Source organism: Mobula birostris, chromosome 17 (genome assembly GCF_030028105.1).
Source record: "Mobula birostris isolate sMobBir1 chromosome 17, sMobBir1.hap1, whole genome shotgun sequence".
Lineage (NCBI taxonomy): Eukaryota > Metazoa > Chordata > Chondrichthyes > Myliobatiformes > Myliobatidae > Mobula > Mobula birostris.
The window spans coordinates 16,233,436-16,251,704 of NC_092386.1; the positions used below are offsets into that span (position 1 = coordinate 16,233,436).

General features: G+C 43.5%; 1 protein-coding gene across 4 annotated transcripts in view; it reads left to right on the plus strand.

Moving 5' to 3' along the window:
* The first annotated feature begins 259 nt into the window (after window positions 1-259).
* The window catches only part of LOC140211529 (leucyl-cystinyl aminopeptidase-like), a 109,190-nt gene continuing 91,180 nt past the window's right edge, over window positions 260-18,269 (plus strand). For 2 of the 4 annotated variants that reach the window (XM_072281316.1, XM_072281317.1), the window contains exons 1-2: window positions 260-797; window positions 17,302-18,133. In XM_072281316.1, the coding sequence (XP_072137417.1) occupies window positions 776-797; window positions 17,302-18,133 (854 nt within the window). In that variant the 5' untranslated portion in view covers window positions 260-775. Of the gene's footprint in view, window positions 798-12,010; window positions 12,099-17,301; window positions 18,134-18,269 lie in introns of those variants that run through there. The other 2 variants (XM_072281320.1, XM_072281318.1) reach the window with 2 other exon arrangements.

Below are 18,269 nucleotides of genomic sequence, written 5' to 3' on the forward strand. Positions count from 1 at the left end.
GTTGTTCGTAGATTTACATCTAACTACGCTATTGCTCTCATTGTTTAAGTTCCAGTTTAATAATCGTTCAACCATGCATGGATACAGCCGAATGAAACTGCATTCCTCTGGAGCCAAGGAAACAAACACAGCACAAGGCTGCATTCCTACAGCCCCAACTCCCCTCATAACCCACCCATCACGGTATCACCTCCTGTCCTGTGTCCAATTAAATATCGGTTGCAGAAGACTACACAAAAAAAACTTCGCTGATGTCGACTGCCAACCGGGAATAAATGTTCTGATGTTTTTTTTTCATTAACAGCAGAGGCGCACAGAATATATGAAAATAAATAACCCACTGAACGCCTCTTGTTTTCTCGGGGCATTCCCAGAAAACAGAAACGACCTTAAACTTGGTTGACTCCCCGACTGAGTGGCAAGCGGGCTGGCCAGGAACACGCAGCTCGTCGATCGACCCGTCGGGTCTTCTGGCCCCAGCTTCCGAGCACAAAGGAGTAAAGAGAAACAGAGAAGTGAAGATGGTGGTTGGTAGACTTGCGTGAAGTGGCGCAGTTTGCAAGGAGGTTAATTTGTGTTTTTTTTAAATCACCTTTGGGAATATTTGCGCATTTCCCCAGACGTGTTGAAATTGTGTGAGTTAGCGGTGCGAGTGTGACGCTCGCTGCTGCCCGTCCAACACCCGGAGCGCTTATCCCGACCGAGCCGCTCAGCAGGGAGTTCGGTCCGAACCCGAGCCGGGCCGGGTCGGGTCGCAGAGCGAGGGCCACGGCCGATGGAGCCGCACTTGCGGAGTGGTGAGTGTTGTCCCGGGACACGCAGTGGGTTAAAATGCTGCAAAGTCCTTTACAACTGCGGGGCGACGGACCTTGTCAGAGTGATGTTAGAGCTGCCGAGGGGCAAGATTGGGGTAGGGGTGGGGAGGGTAGGGGTTTGGGCATGGGGTTGGGTTTTGGGAGTTGAAGGGGAAGGCATTGTGGTGTGAAAGGGGGACCTGGGGGCGGTGGAGGGGAGTTAAGGTTGTGAAAATTAAAACAAATTTTAATCGTTCATTATCGATGACATGTGTCATGAACACCGTTCTCTCTAAGCTGTGCGGCCATGCTAGTAACTGAGGTGCTACCGCACACATAGCCTTTGTTGTGACACAGCTGGAATTTGCTATTCCATAACGCTGTATTAAAGTACCATGCTGTTGGTCCGTGCAGCTGTAAGAAAATAATTAGGAACGTTGACCATGAAATTTACTGTTTTGTGGCAGCAGTACAGTGCAAGGCATAAAAATTACCAAAAATAAATTAATAGTGCAAAAGAGGAATACCAAGTAGCGTTCATGGACCTTTCAGAAATTGGATGGCAGAGGGGAAGAGGCTGTTCTTAAAAGTTTGAGTTTGGGTCTTCAAGCTCTGTACCTCCTCCTTGAGGTATTAATGTGAAGTGGGCATATACCAGATGGTGAGGGTCTCTAATGCCACCTTCTTGAAGGTGTCCTTGTTGTTGGCGAGAGAGTTGTGCCTGTGATAGAACTGACTGAATCTACAACCCTCTGCAGCCTGTCATGTGTATTGGAGCCTCCATACCAGACTGTGATGCTGTACTGCAAGAGTTGCCTTGCCTTGCCCTTAACTCCTGGTGGAGTCGTCGGGGCGCCATCATGACAAGCTTTGCGCCAGTCTGTTCCATCTGTCGCGGTTGTGTGCCAGAGCCTGGGTCACCACAAATGTTTCCCCTGTCCATTCTTTAATGTTGTCCATCCATCTTTTCCTCTGTCAGCTTATCCTCCTTTTCCCCTCCACAGTTCCTTGTAGAAGAGTCTTTGCAGGCCACTGGATCTTGTTATGTGGCCGTACCATCTCAGCTTTCTTTTCTTCACCGTTGTGAGAAGGTCTTCACGGGGGCCAATGGGGTGCTGGATGGTCTTGCAGACCTGCTCTTTTGTGGTGTGTTCCAAATAGGAGATGCCCAAGATGTTGCAATAACATCTCATTTCCAATGCCTGTATCTTCCTCTGTAGCTCTGCTGTGAGGGTCCATGTCTCGCATGCGTACAGGAAGATGGAGAATACCAATGCACGCAGGATTCGGATCTTGTACTTCATGGTGATGTTGCTGTCCCCCTTTGATACTACCCACAACAGTGGTGTCATCAGCAAACTTGCATGTGGTGTTGGAGCTGTACTTAGCCACATAGCCATAGGTGTACAGCAAGTAGAGCAGGGGGCTATGTACACATCCCTGTGGTGCTCCTGTGCTGATGGAGATTGTGGAGGAGATATTTTTGCCAATCTGAACTGACTGGGGTCTATAAGTAAGGTAATCCAGGATCCAATTGCACAAAGAAGTATTGACGCCACGGTCTTGGAATTTACTGATTAGTTTTGAGGGAATAATGGTGTTAAATGCCGAGCTGTAATTGTTAAAAAGCATCCTGATGTGTCCAGATGTTCCAGGGTTGTGTGTAGAGCCAATAAGATAGCATCTGCTATAGACCTGTTGCTGTAAACCTGGAGCGGAATGAAGTTGCCACTCAGGGAGATGCTGATGTGTTTCAACACCAGCCTCTCAAGACACTTCATCACTGTGGATGTAAATGTCACTGGGCGACAGTCATTTAGACAGGTTACCTTGCTCTTCTTGAGCACCAGTGTGACTGAAGCCTGCATGAGGCAGGTAGGTACCACACACTGCCAGTGCAAGAGGTTGAAGATATCAGTGGATACACCAGCCAGTTGGTCGACATGTGTCTTTAGTACTCGGCTAGGTACTCCGTCCGGACTGGGTACTTCCATTGAATTCACTCTCTTGAAGGCAGCCTGCATGTCATCTTCAGATACTGAGACCATAGGATCATTGAGAGACATGGGGATGCATGATAGTTCCCTGTTCTGGTGGTCAAAGTCGGCAGAAAAGGCAAGAGGATTAAAATGGAAAAGCAAGGATGTAATATTGAGACTTTATAAAGCACTGATGTGGCCTCACGGAGTATTGAGAGGTGGTTTGGGCCCCTAATTACAGAAAGGATGTGCTGAGACTGCAGAGGATTCAAAGGCGGTTCTCAAAATTATTCCAGAATTGAACGGCCTGTCATATGAAGAAGGTTTGCTAGCTCTGGACCTGTATTCACTGGAACTCAGAAGGGTGAGCAGTGAGCTCATTGAAACCGATGGAATTTTGAAAGGCCTTGATCGAGTGGATGTGGAAAGGATGTTTCCTATGGTGGAACCAGAACTCACACCACAGAGTACAGGGGAGTCCTTTTAGAGTGGAGATTTGAAGGAATTTCTTTAGCTAGAGAGTGTTGAATCTGTGGAGGTCGTTACCATAGACAGCTGAGGAGGCCAAATCTATATGTATATTTAATGCAGAGGTTGACAGATTAGAAACATAGAAAACCTACAGCACAATACAGGCCCTACAGCCCACAAAGTTCTGCCGAACATGTCCCTACCTTAGAAATTACTAGGCTTACCCGTAGCTCTCTATTTTTCTAAGCTCCATGTACCTATCCAAAAGTCTCTTAAAAGACACTATTGTATCCACCTCCACCTCCATTGCTGGCAGCCCATTCCACTCACTCACCACTCTCTGCGTTTTTAAAAAAAAAACAACTTACCCCTGACATCTCCTCTGTACCTATTCCCCAGCACCTTAAACCTGTGTCCTTGTGGCAACCATTTCTGCCCTGGGAAAAAGCTTCAGGCTATCCACACGATCAATGCCTCTCATCATCTTATACACCTCGATCAGGTCACCTCTCATCCTCCGTCGCTCCAAGGAGAAAAGGCCAAGTTCACTCAACCTATTCTCATAAGCAATGCTCCCCAATCCAGGCAACATCCTTGTAAATCTCCTCTGCACCCTTTCTATGGTTTCCACATCCTTCCTGTAGTGAGGTGAGCAGAATTGAGCACAGTACTCCAAGTGGAGTCTGACCAGGGTCCTATAGAGCTGCAACATTACCTTTCGGCTCCTAAATTCAATTCCACGATTAATGAAGGCCAATACACTATATGCCTTCTTAACCACAGAGTCAACCTGCGCAGCTGCTTTAAGTGTCCTATGGACTTGGACCCCAAGATCCCTCTGATCCACCACACTGCCAAGAGTCTTACCATTAATACTATATTCTGCCATCATATTTGACCTACCAAAATGAACCACTTCACACTTATCTGGGTTGAACTCCATCTGCCACTTCTCAGCCCAGTTTTGCATCCTATCAGTATCCCGCTGTAACCTCTGACAGCCCTCCACACTATCCACAACACCTCCAACCTTTGTGTCATCAGCAAACTTACTAACCCATCCCTCCACTTCCTCATCTAGGTCATTTATAAAAATCACGAAGAGTAAGAGTCCCGGAACAGATCCCTGAGGCACACCACTGGTCACCGTTTGTGATTGGATTGATTGGTCAGGGGCATGAAGGGAGAAAGCAGGAGATTGGGGCTGAGAGGAGAATTGGATCAGCCATGATGAAATGGCCAAGCAGTCTTGAATGGTCAGGTGGCCTAATTCTACTCCCATATCTTATGGTCTTGTGGTCTAATTCAAATACATTTTAGAATTTACGTAGGGCTTTAAATAAGAGTTTCTGCAGATCCTGGAAATCCTGAGTAACACACACAGTGCTGGAGGAACTCAGTAAGTCAGGCAGCACCCATGGAGGGGAATAATCCATCAATGTTTTAGGCTGAGATGCTTCATCCAGTCCTGATGCTGCCTGACTTTGCTGAGTTCCTCCAGCATACTGTGTGCGTTGCACAATATAATGATCTCTTTCCCTCCTTCCCTGCTGCCTTCATCAATCATGTACTCCAATACTTATACCACCTCCCTTAAAATGGAAATTGGAAAAAAAATACTGCTTCCCATACTTATTAGAACAAGCACTTCTTAGTTTTACTCTGTTTAAACTGTATTAGCCATAAATCACAACTATGCAGAATATGTTTATATCTCCATTTATAGATGCCTCTCCTCCTTCCCATTCTCCCATGGTCCACTCTCCTCTCCTATCAGATTCTTTCTTTTCCTCTTCAACCTTTTACCCCCAGCTTCTCACTTCATCACCCCTCTTCTTCATCCACCCACCTTCCCCCTCACCTGGTTTTACCTGTTACCTATCAGTTTGTACTCCTTCCCCTCCCTCCTCTTTATTCTTGCTTCTTCCTCCTTCCTTTCCAGTTCTGATGAAAAGTCTTGTCCCAAAAGGGCAACTGTTTATTCCCTTGCATAGATGCTGCCTGACCTGCTGAGCGTCCAGCATTTTCTGTTTGTTGTTCCATATCGGGGGGTCCCAACTTGGACTCGGCAGACCCCTTGCTTAATGGTATAGGTCCATTGCATAAAAATAGTTAGGAACTTCTGCTCCATATTTATATCCACTTTAGTTTAATAATATCACAAAAGGCTCTCAAATGTGGACAGACACTACTGATCAATTTCTTCCCCACTTAGTTTACATTGCTTCCCTTTTCTGATGTTTGGTCAGAACAATAATGGAACCTCTTGACCAAATCTGCATCCTCTTATCTATTGAATTGCTGCCACGTGATTGGTTGATTAGATATTAGCATTAACAAGCAGGTGTACATGTGTACCTAATAAAGTGGCCACTGCGTGTATAGTGAGTTCAAAATGGAAGAATTTTCCCTTGGTTTATGATTAAATACAACTCCTTGTTCTGTCGTAGATCAATGATTAAATGCATCCTCTGTGATGTGACCTCAGTTGTGATTCAACAGCATGATTCAAATCTGGACACCAGGATTTTAGAAACAGAAAATGTACAAAGTATTCCACAATCTGCTTCACCGTTCTTAACAGTGCTGATGTTGAACATGTAAATAGATTAGCTGTTCCCCTAGATACATACTAGAATGCACAGTCTTCATTCATTAACAAAATATGTTGCATAGCGATGCATGAATGTACTTCCTACAGGCGCTGGAGAAAAGGACCAAGAAGTAAAAATATCAAAAGACTGAGAAAGCTGAGCATCTAGACAATCAGACTGCATACAATGTAAATTGAACTTGGCCAAACCATCAAGCAACTCAAAAGAATATTTTGACAAACGTATACATGCATCTTAGATGTGGATCAGTTGGTTTCACTCTTCATCCGAGTTAAAGGTTTCTGTTTTCAAACCCCATTCCAGAGACAGAGACTGTTCTGGGATAGGACATGCTCTCTGTCGAAGCCCTGTCTGCACTCCTGGGTAGACATAAAAGATGTTGCAAAGAGTTGAAGGGTTATTCAGAGTAGCCTGGGAGATAATTTTAATCTCAGCTGTAAAAACATTTGCTTGGCCACTAACACTGTTTCTGTTTGAAGATTAGCTGCTACATTTTCAAGTACTTCTAAACTACTTTGGGATATCCTGGAAAGACTATGAAAGAAACTTTATATAAAAGCAAATTTTTCTTTTGAGTTGCAGAAGTATACCAATTCTGATAATTAAAGACACTGGCATTAAAACACAGTCACACTACCAAACACAAAAATAGGTTACGTATAGATAGTGAAAATTTAAAATGGTATAAAACACATTGTAGAGGAAGTCTATTGTTGGGAGGGAGATGAGTAAACATATGCAAACAAATTTCAGTAATATGTAAAATAAACTGAATCATAAGCATGTGTGATTTCAGTTTACGCTAAAATTAGTTGGCCAGGTAAAGGTGATAATGAGCTCCTTTCTTCGCTGATATCTGAGACACCCAGTAAGGGAGGATTCACGACAGGATTGAATAATGGTGAAATGGTGACAAGTGGTTAGCAGATTCGCTCTATGGGACCAGTGATCACCGACCAGGGTTTTCAATTCCTGCCGCTTGTCTGCTCCCTCTGTCACTGTGTGGTTTTCCTCCCACACTTCAATGATGTCAATTTTGACCTAGGGCTACAGAGTCATAGGCAGGCTATGCTGCATGACAACACTTGCAGGCTGCCTCCAGCACATTGCACTCTGTGTTTCAGTATTCAACCTTGTTTAACCTTTTATATTTCAGGTTACTTTTAGCAGACCAGATAGAAAAAGTACACTCAATGGCCGCTCTATTAGGTTACACTTCATTATCTAATCAGCCAATCATGTGGCAGAAACTCAATGCATGGAATGATGCAGATGTGATCAGGAGGTTCAGTTATTGTTCAGACAAACATCAGAATGAGGAAGAGATTGCGAGCGAGGTTGGAGGTGACATCGGATGCATGTCAACTCTGGCAGGGTTTGCAGAGCATCACTGCCTTCCAAGTGAAACCCAGCAGCATGAGTGGCAGTGATACTTTACTACCAGATGACCTCAGTACCTTCTATCTCCGCTTTGAAAGGGAGAATAACTACAGTTGTGAAAATGGCTGTTTCATCCGGTGACCCTGTGAACTTTGTCTCGGAGGCCGATGTCAGGCTTTCTTTAAGGAAGTTGAATCCTTGTTAGATGGTAGACACCGTTGGAGTACCTGGTAAGGTTCTGGAAACTTGTACCAACCATCTGGTGGGAATATTCAAGGATATTTTCAACCTCTCACTGCTATGGTTGGAAGTTTCCACCTGCTACAAAAAGGCAACAATTATAACAGTGCCTAAGAAGGGTAGTGTGAGCTGCCTTAATGACTATCTCCCATAGCCTGAAGCCTGAAGGCACACACTCAACGATTCAGGAACAGCTTCTTCCCCTCTGCCATCCGATTCCTAAATGGACATTGAACCCTTGGACACTACCTCACTTTTTAATATATTATTTGTGTTTTTGCATGATTTTCATCTATTCAATATATGTATACTGTAATTGATTTACTTATTATTTTTGTTTTTTTTCTATATTATGTATCGCATTGAACTGCTGCTGCTAAGTGAGTAAATTTCACATCACATGCCAGTGATAATGAATCTGATGCTGTGCACTTATCTACGGTGATGAAATGTTTTGATAGATTGGTTATAGCTAGAATGAAGTCCTGCCTCAGCAAGGATCTGAACCCATGACAATTTGCCGATCACCACAATAGGTCTACAACATGCACAGTCTCAGTGGCTTTTAATATGGTCTTAGATCACCTGGACAACTCAAACACCTATGTCAGGATGCTATTCATGGACTATAGCTCAGAGTTTAACACCATCATTCCCACAATCCTGGTTGATAGGTTACAGAACCTGGGGCTCTGTGCCTCCCTCTGCAATTGGGTTCTCGACTTCCTAACCGGACGACCACAGTCTGCACAGATTGATAACATCTCCTCTTTGTTGACGGTCAACAGTGACGCACCTCAGGGATGTGTGCTTAGCCCACTGCTCTACTCTCTCTATACCCATTACTGTGTGACTAGGCATAGCTCAAATACCATCTATAAATTTGCTGATGATACAACCATTGTTGGTAAAATCTCAGATGGCAATGAGATGGTGTGCAGGAGCGAGATATGCCAACTAGTTGAATGTTGTCCCAGCAATGACCTTGTACTGGATGTCAGTAAGCCATAGGAGTTGATTGTGGTCTTCAGGAAGGGTAAGATGAGGGAACACGAACAAATCTTCATAGGGGGATCAGAAGTGGAGAGAGTGAGCAATCTCAAGTACCTGGCTGTCAAGGTCTCTGAGGATCTAACCTGGTCTCAATATATCAGTGCAGCTATAAAGAAGGCAAGACGGTGGTTATATTTCATTAGAAGTTTGAAGATATTTGATTTGTCAACAAAAGCACTCAAATGTCTATAGACATACGATGGAGAGGATTCTGACAGGCTGCATCACTGACAGGTACAGTAGGGCTACACTACAGGATGGAAAGAAGCTGCAGAAAATCAGTCAGCCGCATCTTGGGTACGAGCTCCATAGTGCCCAAGACTACTTCAAAGAGCAGTGCCTCAGAAAGGCATTGTCCAGTATGAAGGACTCCCATCACCCAGGGCATGCCCTCTTCTCATTGTTACCATCAGGAAGGAAGTACAGAAGCCTGAAGGCACACACTCAGCGATTCAGGAACAGCTTCTTCCCCTCTGCCATCCGATTCCTACATGGACATTGAATCCATGAACACTTCTTCACTTTTTTAATACATATTTCTGTTTTTGCACTATTTTGAATCTATTTATATATAAAATACACACACACTTATATACACACTATATTTATTTTTCTTTCTATATTATCATGTATTGCATTGAACTTCTGCTAAGTCAAATTCGCAACATGTGCTGGTGATAATAAACCTTATTCTGTTTAGAGGAAGTTGATATAGATTACATCTGTATCATGTGACTGACATCATGAGAATGAATATCATGTTTTGCTGCTTCCTGTGTGTATAGAGTTGCTGTTACTGCACTATAGTGGGTTGTAAGACAGCTCCATAATCAGTAAACTATCTGTGAAATGCCCTTCATACACTGTGTAATTCAAGCACATGGCACCATCCAGCCCAGACGCAATCTAACTGATGATGGCATTCATCTGTCTCTAAGGACAATGGATAGTGGCAATGGAGTGACCTCTCCAGGGCACAAGCCTGGGCAGAAGATATGGAGATCCTGGGATGTCCAGTTGTCAAGGCCCCCTTCTCGGCCTCACTGATGTAGTCCAAAGGAAGGTGAAGCATTATGACTGGCACCAGCTTGGCTGCAGGAGCTCCTGGAAGGATGTTCAATGACGTTCAGCTGCCTTAGGGGCTCCACTCCAGGTTTTCTGTTTGGGTTTACTCCTGTAGCCTTGGTCTCTCCTGAGACTGTCCACAAGGGAGTGGGGCTATTTACCTATAGCTAGGGGATCTGGTTCCTGAGCACCAGGTCGTATCCATGTGCTGGTGGGCCTGCATATTCCATGTGCGGGAGCCAGACCTCCTTCCTGTCCTCTATAGTTCAGCCGGACTCTGAAAGGAGTTCGGTTTCCAAGTGTCGCCAGCTTGGAGGCACCACATGAGGCTTGCTATTGGAGAGGGTATGTACTGGCAGGGACTGACTTGCGCATACAGCTTTCCTTTTCACGAGATTGCTAGCTAGTGGTGGGTGGTGGAAGCTGAGAGCGAGAGCGACATGCACGACCTACTGCAATACCACACTTGATGCGTCACAACAAGCATTTGACAGACTTAAGGGGGAACTTGAGGGGCAACTTGTTCACTGGGTGCAAGTGTGGAATGATCTGCCAGAGGAAATGGTGGATGTGGGCTTGATTTCAACACTTAAGTGAAGTTTGACTAAGTACATGGACCTGAGAGGTACGGGGGTTGTAGTCCAGGTGCAGGTCAATGGGACTAAGCAGAATAAAAGTCCAACATGGACTAGGTGGGGCAAAGGACCTGATTCTGTGCTGTAGCACTCTATGACTCAATGACCCTGACTTGGTGTCTAAGGCTTCAAACAAATAAGGATTTTCACAATGGAACGATTATACTCTACAAATATCTATGCACATACATACAAAAATATTTAAATTGTATTATGTTAATTTGAAATGGTGCTTCACAAAGTTGTTTTACTCTGTTCCCACTTCTGCAATTAATGGTAGTCTTGTTTCTTGCAGATGCTGCTATTTCTATGGCCAATTGTGAATAGAACAGTACACTACAGCACAGTAGTCTCTTGAGTCTACAATGTTGTGCTGACCTTTTAACTTGCTCTAGGGTTAATCTAATGTAGCTCTCCATTTTTCTATCATCTGTGTACCTATCAAAGAATTCCTTGGAAGGTCCTTATTGTATCTGGTTCCACCACTGCTCCCGGCAGGGATTCCGTACACCCACATCTCTCCACTAATAGTTCACTCAGATTTCTGGGAACAGGTGAAGTCCAGTAGTGATCTTGATCAGCAAGGGAAATCACAATCAGGTTTATTGTCACTGGCATCTGTCATGATGGTTGTTATTTTGTGGCAATAGTATAGTGCCAGATATAAAAAAATATTAAGTTACAAAAGAAATAGTGTAAAATAGGTAATGAGCAAACAGTCTGCTGGAGTAATTTAGCGGATTGAGTGGCATCTATGGGAGGAAAGGAAATTCTGAGCCAAAAACTCTGCTTCGTGACTGAGAGTGGAGATGGGTGGTAGGAGAAAGGGAGTGGTGAGACAGGAATCTAAGGTGGCTGGTGGACTAAGGGTTGATGAGAAATGGCAGGCAGGTTGTACTGCAGGGGGAGGAGAGCTGGGGTTAAATTGAGAGACACTAGCAGACAAATGATCGATGGACACGAGGAAGTCTGCGGATGCTGGAAATCCAAAGCAACACACAAAGAAAAAAGATGGAGGAACTCAGCAGGTCAGGCAGCATCTGTGGAAATGAATAAACAGTCGACATTTAGGGCTGAAACTTGAAGAAGGGCATCGGTCAACTGTTTATTCATTTCCAAAGATGCTTCCTGACCTGCTGAGTTCCTCCAGCATTTTGTGTGAATGACAGATGGAAGCAGGCAATGTCAGAAGAACAATTGAGAGGCAGATGGAACAAAGAAGAGGGAGACATGGATGGGTAAGTACGAAGGCTAGAGCAGCTAGTGGAGGAAGATGAACAGGAATACAGCAAACACAGAACTGGAAGCTGATAAGGGGGCAAGAATGAGAGACTTTGGGACTGGAGGATACAGTGGCAGTAAGAAAGGCCTTGTCCTGGAAGTGGTCGGGACCAAGAGACGAGCAGTCTTGATCAGGCAGTCTTGGATCTCAGCTTGAAATGTTGACTGTTTATTTGCCTTCAGATGTTACCTGACTTGCTGAGTTCCTCCATCATTTGTATTGCATAAAGAGTTCCTCCAGCAGATAGCTTGTTGCTCTAGATTCCAGCATTTGCAAACTGATGTGTCTTTATTTATAGAATATTGTGGTACAGTCTTGTCTCAGATCCAAGGCAAACCAAATGTGTGATTCTCAGGATGTGAGAGGTTATGGAGATGGAGGTATGCTGGTATTGACATGAATGAGTGGCTTTTACATTAAACTTCTGAAGGCAATTGACAGTTGATGTTCTCCCTGGCTATGGTGTCTAGAACCAAGAGATACTGTCTGAAAAGAAGAGGTCAACTATTCAAGATTGTGATGAGAAGTCATTTCTGCACCAGGAGGGCAAGGAATCTTTGGAATTGCTAATTCAAGTGGAGAGGGTGAGCTGCTAAACAAATTAAAGACAGACAATGGATTTTTGTTCATAAAAAGAACCAAGCGAGGAAAGCCAGATTAGTGCAGGAACATGACTTTCAGGTAGAAGTTTACCTGTGAACAATGGTGGAGCAGAAACAAAGAACAACACGGGTTGCTCCCGTTTCCATTTTCCACTGTTCTCTCATTGTGCTTGTTTGCTATCAACTCTGCCTCGAGTCATCTGTCCCACAGCGTCTGTTCCTTCTGACTTGCACTGTCACCCTCAACCTTCTAACAAACATCATCTCTACGTTGAGTAAAAATGCTGAAAATTTATGTAACCGAAATGTTTAAGACAAGTCCTTTTTAGAGAAAAACAGAAACTTACAATAAACTATAATGCATTATTTCTACCTCAAAATATCAACTACCAGGAACTGAATGTTGACTGAAGAGGAAGTCATGAGATCACACCCTAGTCCTCATTTGGGACCAGCAGTGGAAAGCACAAGTAGCTTCACATACCTGGGTGTCAGTATCTCAGAGGATGCAATCACAAAGGAGGCACACCAGGGGCTCTGCTTCATTGGTACCTGAGGAGATTTGAAATGTCATCAAAGATGCGTCACATATTTCTATGGATGTATGGTGGAGAGGATTCTGACTGGCTGCATCACAGCCTGCAATGGAGGCTCCAAAGCAAAGGATTGCAAGAGGCTGCAGAGGGCTGGACATTCAGCAGGCTCCATCACGTACACAACACTCCCCACTTTGAGGACATCTTCACAAGGTGGTGCCTCAAGAAAGCTGCATCTACTGTTAAGGTCCCTCGCCATCCAGGACGTGCCATCCTCTCGTAACTACCATTGGAGAGGAGGCACACATTTCATGACTTGAGAACAGTTTCTTCCCTTTCGGCATCAGATTTCTGAATGCTGGGAAAAAGGAGAATCTGATCTGCTGGAGGAACTCTGCATGTCGAGCAGCATCCTTGGTTTGAGGATTTTAGATAGGATTAGGAGGGAATATTAATTAGCCTTGATCATATGACAGAGCAGACTTGATGGGCTGAATGGCTGAATTCTGCTCCTAAGTCCTTCTATGGTCTTGTGGCTTTATTATTTCTTTTGGTAACTTTAGAGCAGATGGAAACATTTGTTCAAAGTTCATTCATTCTCAAAGTATGCACACATTATGAGATTCACCTCATTACAGGCAGCCACAAAACAAAGAAACCCATTTTGAAAAAAAGACTGTCAAACAGCCAATGTGCAGAGAGGGTGGGAAAAAAATGTGCAAACAATAAAAAGTAAGGAAATAGCATTCAGAATGAAGCTTGAAGTAGCTGGAGCAGGCCTGAGCCTCAGTTTAGTGCAGGGCTGAGTAAATGTCACTGAGCAGAACTAGCCCAATCCTCGCCTCTGGTCCCGACACCCTGCCTTTTCAATCCATCTGGCCTGGTATTTAAATCGTCCAAATATTGGTTCATTGCTCGCTCTAGGACCCAGGCCTGTTGCATCGATATGTTCTGGGCCTGGACCCTGCTGCCACGTTTCAACCCTAACCCAACCTTTCCAAATCAGCCTGGCGCTCCGATCAATCAAATCTCGCTCTCGGTTTATATGGACAGGTCTGAAACCACCTCGACTCCTCTGCTTGCCCCAGCTTTGCCTCGAATGCCCTCGACCTCGCCTTGCACCTGCTCGCTTCGACCATTGACTCAGCTGTGCCTTCACTCGCCTCTCCACTGTTTGTGGTGATCGTTTACCATAAATTTTACAAATAATAATGTATTTAGTTGTATTCTTTGTTGTGTTATCCACACTTACACATGCCAATTCATGCTAAGCTTGAGCTGTGTTCCGGCCAGGCTGTCCCAGTGTATGCCGTTTAGAAAACTACCCCGATGGGCATGTTGTGTTGTGATTTGGTTCGGGAACCCATATGCAAAAATAGTGATTTTAACTTGTACTATTTCATTGCGGGATTGTCTGAATTACGCATTTGTAGTCCCAACTAAGAAATCAGTAATTTACATCAGCCCGGAACCCTAAAAATGCAACCAAGTGCGGTTATTGTTCTTTTCTGTGTTTTTCCCTTCCTTCTAAAGGGATAACATCTGGTGTGTGCTTGGTGACATCTTGGCTGTAGTAGAGTGCAAATGAAGTAGAAATAGGTTTGTCATCACTGTCTTGCATGATGTGAAGTTTGTTTTGTGACGGCAGTACAGTGTAAAGATATAAAATTACCATAACTTATGAAATGGTGCAAAAGGATAGTGGAAGGGAAGAAGCAACACCTGAGTCATTGGGTGAGGGTCTTCAGACTCCTGTACCACCTCCCTGATGGTGGTAATGAAAAGAGGGGATGTTCCAAATTTGAGGGTTGTTGATGATGAATGCCACTAACTTGAGGCACTGCTCCCCAACTCTTGCAATCCTGTACATTGGTGCCCCCTTACTAGAATATGATGCAACCAGTGGCGATGCACTCCACAGTACATATCTGTAGATATTTGCAATAGCCCATGAGCTAGTAGGGTTGGTTGGTACCATCTGAGGGGAATAATGCTCATAGTGAATTTTGTCAAGGTATACATCTCTAGAGTTAGAAAATATGTGATAGCATTGTACCAGTGGTAGTTTTATATGTGCTGTCATGCATTTTATAACACTACTGTAAAATAAGCATTTCTGAAAAGTGGCCAATATAAAGTACAACGTATATATTCAGCCTAGTGGTATTTTGTCATCAAGTGTCTCTGGTGACATAGACATACTTTTTTGATCCCGAGGGAAATTGAGTTTCGTTACAGCTGCACCAACCAAGAATAGAGCGTAAATATAGCAATACAAAAACCACGAACAATCAAACAACAAAATGCAAACTATGCCAGATGGAAATAAGTCCAGGACCAGCTATTGGCTCAGGGTGTCTGACCCTCCACGGGAGGAGCTGCAAAGTTCAATGGCCACAGGCAGGAACAACCTCCCGTGACGCCCAGTGTTGTATCTCGGTGGAATATGGCCGGAGTCCAACAGCAGAAAGTTCAATATCCGGGCTACAAACACGTTCCTTGATCGTACTATGACCAGGTTTGCACCATCCGTTGTTAACCAGAACAGCAAGCCCCCAACTCCTTTACGCTTACTGCTCTCAGTGACATACCAAATCTCCTGAAGATTCTAATGAAATAATAGCAGCTAGTGTGTTTTCTTCATGATTGTATCAATGTGGTTGGGCCCAGGGTAGATTCTCTGAGGTGTTGACACCTAGGAATTTAAAGATACTCACCTTTCTACTCTGACCCCCCCCAATGAAGATTGGACTGTGTTCTCTCAATTTCCCCTTCCTGAAGTCTACAGTCATGTTTTTGGTCTTGCTGGTGTTGAGTGTGAGGTTGTTGTTGAAATGCTCATCAAACAGCTGACCAGTCTCACTCCTGAATGAGAAGGGGGCATGCTCTAAATTGTGAGGGTCATTAATGATAGAGGCCTCTAACCTGAGGCATCGCCTCTTGAAGATGACCTTGATGGTGAGGGAGGTTGGTGGACATAACTGAATCTACAAGCCTCACTCAGCCACATTTTGCAATCCCGTGCACTGGTGCCTCTGTATCAGGCTGTGGTGCAACCAATCAAAACTTATGAATTTGTCACCAATAGAATTCAGGTATTTTCAGATCATATTATAGTTATTACAAATATCACAGCATATCTTAAAATATCATGACTACTTCAAAATTACATTAATTATGACCTACCACCAGATCAAACGTGATCATGATCTATTGTATATCACAAATTTGATTTTTAAAATATTTTGATAACTATTTCAGTATAATTGTTTTCATTTGTAATCCTATGTATTTTATGTACTCGGATATATTATTTTGAGAAGGGGTCCTTAGGCTTCATCACACTGCAGGTATGAAGTATGAAAGTTGCTTCCTGCCTTGGAACAGAATCAGAATCATTCAGTTTGAACATTATGACTGAGTAGCCTTTGAAAAAAACAAGCCATGGGTAAACACGAATATTGAGAAATTTTCAATCCTAACAAATTATTTGCACTTGCACATACTTGGGGGGGCGGGGGGGAAATAAGTGAATTGAGTCAAACTAGTTCAGAAAGAATCCATCATTATTTTTTGTGCAGGTGAGGACGGTTTTCCATATAAACTTCCTGTCCCTCTTCTCCCAGTTCAGTTTAAAAAAACACAACACTGGCTCACTCCTGCCCCACACTGCCCTTCAGTGTTCATGGATTCTTAAAACTCATCATATCAGAATAATGAATTCAGTTTTATCAATGATTGTTATAAAATAGGGCATTCATTGCTTGATATATTTATATATTTGGTATTCAATATAATTTTGCAGTTTAGTGGAAACAGGGTTGCCCTCTTCTCATCACTACCAGCAGGGAGGAGGTACAGAGGCCTGAAGACACACACTCAATGTCTTAGGTACCACTTCTTCCCCTCGCCCATCAAATTTCTGAATGAACAATGAACCCATGAACACTACCTCATTATCTTCCTATTGTTTTACCCTAATTATTTATCTTATTGTGTCATATTTTTTAAAATATTGCACAACACTGCTGCCAGTAAACACAAAAATTTCCTGACATATAAGACATAGGAGCAAATTAGGCCATTCAGCCCGGCGAGTTCACTCTGCCATTCAATCAAGCTCATTTATTTATCCCACTAAACCCCATTCTCCTGCATCCCTCCCATAACCTTTGGTGCCCTTTACTAATCAAAAACCAATCAAACTCCACTTTAAATATACCCAATGAGTTGGCCTCCACAGCTGTCTCTGGCAATGAGTATCCACAGATTCACCACCCTCTGGCAAAAGAAATTTCTTACCTCTGTTCATCTATTCTGAGGTTGTGCCCTGTAGTCCTAGTCTTACCCACTGTAGGAAGCAACCGCTCATGTCCACTCTATCTAGGCCTTTCAATATTCAATACATTTCAATGAGATTCCCCCTCTCATTGTTCTAAACTCCAGCAAGTTCAGGCTCAGAACCATCAAATATTTCTCAAACATTAACCCTTTCATTCCTGGGATCATTCTCATGAACCTCCTCTGGACATTCTCCAATGCCAGCACAATGAACCTGATTCTGATTCTGAAACCCACCAGAGGTGAGTAGAGCAGGGCCAGGTTATGTAAAGCATGCTGAATGTGTTTGACAACATTTTGTCTTTCAGAACGGGCTCAATTGCCCAGAAACATGATCGAGAACACCATGTTTGAAGAGGAGCCCAACATAGTAGACTTGGCCAAGGATTCACGCCTTCATCCTCTGGAACCTGACAAAATTGAATATGAACCGCACAGTTCCCGGTTGATGGTACGTGGTTTGGATGAACAAGATCTGGATGATGATGAGGAAGATTATGAATCATCTGTAAGACTACTGGGCAAGTCGTTCATGAACAGGAGTTCCAACCACCGCAACAATGTGTCAGGAATGTATAACCATCACTTGTGCTCACTGCCTATCGGCCGGACTTTCCTTATTGGTGTATTTGTTGTTGTGATTATACTTTCTATATCGATGGTGGTCTACTTTCTACCTAAATGTACCTTCACAAGAGAAGGCTGCCACAAATTGAACATGACTTCAGCCCTCATATATCCTTTGGCAACCAATGGACAGGTTTTCCCTTGGCCAAAGATGAGACTGCCTAAAGCTGTTGTACCTGTGCACTATGATCTTACTTTGCACCCTAATCTCACCACCTTGAAATTCACAGGCTCTGTACACATAAGCCTTCTAATCATGGAAGATACCAACAACATTACTCTTCACAGCTCAGGTCTCAAAATCACCGCGGCAACCATTACTCTGGAAGGAACCAGCCACCCTAAGAATGTCCAGGTTTTGGAATATCCACTGCATAAGCAAATTGCAATCAAGTTTAACCCAATGCTGACAAAAGGAGAAAAATATGTACTGAATCTCAAATATTCAGCTAATCTATCTGATCATTTATCTGGGTTTTTTAAAGGGACTTATCAAGATAAAAACAAAACAAGGTCAGCCAACTTCTATTTGCTTTTCAATTCCTAATGAGTTACATTTTGCATTTTCTTTCAATGGATCTGTAAGGGTAGAAGACTCTGTGATTAAAGTCAAAGTAAATTTATTACCTAAGTACATGCTGTTCCTAAA